General features: G+C 44.4%; 1 protein-coding gene across 1 annotated transcript in view; it reads left to right on the top strand.

Annotated features, from left to right (window-relative positions):
• The window catches only part of LOC111978116 (uncharacterized), a 104,833-nt gene that overhangs the window by 63,159 nt on the left and 36,674 nt on the right, over window positions 1–5,000 (top strand). The window contains 1 exon segment of the mRNA XM_070448188.1: window positions 4,447–4,548. Coding sequence (XP_070304289.1) covers window positions 4,447–4,548 — 102 coding nt within the window.

The following is a 5,000-nucleotide window of genomic DNA, read 5'->3' as shown; positions in this document are numbered from 1 at the left end:
GTGCTGTGTTTCCCACATATCTGCATGGTTTCGGCTGGTTTGAAATAACAGTTTTACATACACTGAACAAAAATATAAACGCAACATGCAACAATTTCAAAGATTTTACTGAGTTACAGTTCATATAATGAAATCAGTCATATTTAATTAAATTCATTAGGTCCTAATCTATGGATTTCACATGACTGTGAATACAAATGTGACCGACCGGCTCAATTCGGTCTTTTGTAGCAAAATTTGAAATTGTGTTTTTTAAATTGCATAAAAATAGAGACTCATAGCTACTAAATGATATATCATACACTACAGTTGAGGAACAATGGGAAAGTAATCATGCATTGAAAATTGATCAACTTGTAACTTGAATGTTTTGGTACACATACTGGAGAGCTCTTCTTTGTCTACACCATTTCAGCATCGTTCACACCCTCTTAAGCATTAGCGCCACCCATCTCTTTAAGGATTCACCTGAGGCCATGTGCTAAACAGAGTGAGTAAGGTAGTGTAGTAAACAACCAAAGATTTCAAGACTAAAGGCTGGTTTATACTACGTCTATTGACATGTCTGTAGACAGTTGTCACAGTGACATCATGAGCATTCTATTGTTGTCTGACAACAAACTTGTCGTTTAATGTCGGCCCCCCACCAACCCCCTTCAGAGTTTCACTATTTTTTCTGCACACAAGTAAGGTGTAATATTACCTCCTTCAACCTACACGAGGATTCCCCTACCCACACAGGTGTGACGTGTCAAACCACCTCCCTGTGCTTCCTCTCCCCCTTCTCCCTCTCATCCCCCCTCTGCCCCTCCCTCAACCCCCTAGGCCTCAAACAGGACCCCCTACTACCACCTGAATCTCAACCTAAGACGTCCCTGCATCTCAATTTACCTCCTCACGGTCACGGTAACGCACCAGATCCCCCTGGTCTCTATCTCTCTGTGTCTCTTTCTCCCAGTGTACTGCTGGGTTTTCTTGGTGTGCATCAAGGTTGTGTGTTGGGACCCCTTAAGTCTGTTTCTGCTTGCCCTTTCTATTGTCTGTGGAAGCTGTTTCTCTTTTTGTCTTTAGGTTGTCCTAGTCTTGTTGTTGTGCATGGGAACCTACTGTAATTGTGGATATGTTTGATATTACTTGTATGTATTTCAGTTATCCTTGACATATTGATATTTGGGGAGAAGGTGGTGGATGACTTTCTATGTTTGGTGGGATGTAAGTGTTGTACTTGTAACCGGAACTGTTGGCTTGCCTTTGACTTAACATGGATTACTTGTTAGTCTTTATGTTGTTGTTGTTATTTTGGGAACCAAGCTTTTCCTTAAAGGTTGATGTTGTTATTCAGCGTCTTTCGGGTCTTCAAACCTTTGGTGTCAGATGGTGGTTGTGTATGGAGTGAGTGGGTGAAAGTGCAGGTGGTTGGTTTAATGATTGTGGGAGGGTTGCTGACAGGGGGGTATGGGTGGAGGCATCTACATTATAATAGTAAAATATGTTGGTCTGCGGTCAACGTTGGAACCACATGATAAGTCACACACACTATCTGTCAATAAATGTATTTGACCGAAATAGTTGACTCGACCGAAACCTTGACAAGTACACCTGTGTGGGAGTAGGTAAGAAAACGTGCAGGAGTAGGTAAGAAAACATGCAGGAGTAGGTAAGAAAACGTGCAGGAGTAGGTAAGAAAACATGCAGGAGTAGGCTAGAAAACGTGCAGGAGTAGGTAAGAAAACATGCAGGGAGTAGGTAAGAAAACGTGCAGGAGTAGTGTAAGAAAACATGCAGGAGTAGGTTAAGAAAAACGTGCATCGCAGTTCTTCCCCTCAGAAAGAAGATTAGAAAAAGGGATCGCTTAGCCTCGTGCTCCTGTAAAGACTCAGCAGGACTTAGCTGCATGCTCCTCTAAAGCCTCAGCAGACGAAGCCAAACCACAGAGAACCTCCTCAGATACCCATAGCTCTTTTTGCTGGTCCTGGAGTTTTATCACTTGAAGACACACCCATGATACATATCCAGTGATGGTGCTGGCTTATTCCCCAGGGCTTTTAGAGCTTGGGACTTGTAAGGTCATATAACTGGAGGGATATCTCTGTTTGGAGATAACTGGAGGATATCTCTGTGTTTGGAGATAACTGGAGAGATAGCTCTGTTTTTTTGAGCTGATATATCTCTCCTCCAATGCGAGGAAGAAGTAGAGGGTAAAGCGAGGGTGAAAGAGAGGGGGAAAGAGCTAAAGTAATGTGGTTGCATAAGGGGTTGGAAGAGGGTCACTTTTGGGCTGATAACAGAAGGAGGAGGGAAATAGCCTTGAGAAAGGAGGAAACAGAGGAGAGAGGGAGCGAGATATAGACAGCGCCGAGCGTTAGTACTGTGGATCAGAGGCACGCTGCCCAGGGTTTGGTGGTTTTCGAATGAAAAGGCGGAGAGATGGAACGTAAAGTTCCAGCGAACGAAGATGAAACAGAAGGAGAGGAATGAGGGAATGGAAGGGAGGAGGTGGTGCTGTAAATTTAAGGTCACACTCACACACATCAACCACACACACACACACACACACACACACACACACACACACACACACACACAACACACACACACACACACACACACACACACACACACACACACACACACACACACACACACACACACACCACACACCACACACACCACACACCACACATCACATCCCCACACACACACACACACACACACACACACACACACCACACACACACACACACACACACACACACACACACACACACACACACACACACACACACACACACACACACACACACACACACACACACACACACACACACACACACACACACACACCACACACACACATCACACACACACATCACACACATCACACACACACACCACACACACTGGGCCAGTTGCATTTTCAGGCTCAAGCGTTAATAACACAGCGTGAAAGACACTTGTTTTATGCTGTGGTCTGGGTTTAATGGACTGTCAGATCCTCTCTTTCTCTGGACATAAATAATTCTCTCTTTCTCTGGACATAAATAATTCTATCTTTCTCTGGACATAAATAATTCTCTCTTTCTCTGGACATAAATAATTCTATCTTTCTCCTGACATAAATAATTCTCTCTTTCTCCTGACATAAATAATTCTATCTTTCTCTGGACATAAATAATTCTATCTTTCTCTGGACATAAATAATTCTATCTTTCTCTGGACATATTTAAATAATTGTGTTTGTGGATAATTGTGGATTATTGTTAGATGCTTGGTTTCAACACTACTAATAGATGATGGAGGCAGGCAGGGCGTGAGAGAGAGTGAAGGAGGTAGTGAGGTAGAGACAGCAGAAGAGAGAAAGCGAGTGCAATGACCGAAAGAAAATCCACTCCATGAATTTATGCGAATGATGCAATGACAACTGTATCAACATTACATGATTATTTCCTGAATAGTGGATTGCTACCACTTGTGAAATGCTTATTCGGAGATAAGCTAAGTGTCTGTATGACATTGCTGATGGTCATACCTCGAACCCCCAGTACCCCCCCTCCCTCACCTCTCCCCCAGGCTCAGAGTCCTGCCTCAGCTCCAGATGTGTGGAGGAGCTGCTCTGCACTAACGCCACTGTGTGTGTGTTTGTGTGTGTGTACACATGCGTGACTGTACGTTAGTGCTTTGTGTGTGCGTGCTCGCGTGTGTTTGTGTGTGTGTGTGTCAGAATGACATCATCCTCCTGCATCCCAACTGCTTTGCTCCTCCCACAAAGGCCAGTGAAGTGTGTGTGCTCAGGAAAATAACAATTTCTCTCCTCTTTTCCTCCTCCTCTTTCTTGTCTTTCTTTCCCCTCATCCTCTGTTTCTCTAAGTTCTCTAACTTGGATGTTTATTAGTTCTGGCCTATAAGGGGCTAGTGACTTAATCACCCAGCCCGTGTGACACAATGCGTTGTGATGGCCCGTGGCAATCACATAATCACACTTACTTTCAGTTGGAAGTAAAACCGTTTTACGTTTTCAACATGTGTTCATGTCCACAATGCATTGCTGTTACCTGTAAAGCCTATAGCTAGCCAACTACATTTATTTTAGAGCACTCTGTCATGCTACAGTCATGCTACAGTCATGCTACAGTCATGCTACAGTCATGCTACAGTCATGCTACAGTCATGCTACAGTCATGCTACAGTCATGCTTTATGATATGGATATGAGCCTTTACCAATAACAAGAGCCGGGAGTTTTTCCTGGTCTGCATAACAGGTCCAGAAAAACTCATGGTCCAACACTAATGGCTGCTGGGTAATCAAGTCAGTTAGTAATATAATGGTAGATCAGCTTCATAATTAAAGCTTTGACAAATAAGCATAACAGCATAATTCTTTGCCCCCCTCTTTTGTCCACGACTCTTGCTCTCCCCCGTCCCTCCCCATCCTTTCCCCATTGGAGGTAGTGAAAGTGGTCGGAGTACCCCCAGTTTGTCCACGTATTCCGATGGCAAATCTCCCTCCTTCACCTATGTGGCTACTCCCAGGCATTTCCACGTACCAGGTAGGTTCGCCGTTTCACTTCGACCTCTCGCCTTTGAATCCATGACCCTTGACCCCCCCCCCCCTCAACACAACCTCTCTCTCTATTGGACCACGCCATCTGTTTGCTGTCTCTGTCCAGGTCTGTCTAGGTAACAGATCTAAGTAGATATATCTGATGTCTGGGGGGAACCCTTCTCTGTTATCCCTGTCTTCCTGTGTCAGTGTTGTTATCTCTGTCTTCCTGTGTCAGTGTTGTTATCCCTGTCAAATGGTTTCTTCCGGACTTATCCTGTCCATAGTACTTCTGACTCCATCTCTGTCTGTCTCACGTTCCCTCAATCTGTCTGTCTCACGTTCCCTCAATCTGTCTGTCTCACGTTCCCTCAATCTGTCTGTCTCACGTTCCCTCAATCTGTATGTCTCACGTTCCCTCAATCTGTCTGTCTCACGTTCCCTCAATCTGTCTGTCTC

The sequence above is a fragment of the Salvelinus sp. IW2-2015 genome, linkage group LG18 (genome assembly GCF_002910315.2).
Source record: "Salvelinus sp. IW2-2015 linkage group LG18, ASM291031v2, whole genome shotgun sequence".
Lineage (NCBI taxonomy): Eukaryota > Metazoa > Chordata > Actinopteri > Salmoniformes > Salmonidae > Salvelinus > Salvelinus sp. IW2-2015.
The sequence above is the reverse complement of the archived record's forward strand: the minus strand, read 5'-3'. Positions and strand labels throughout refer to the sequence as shown.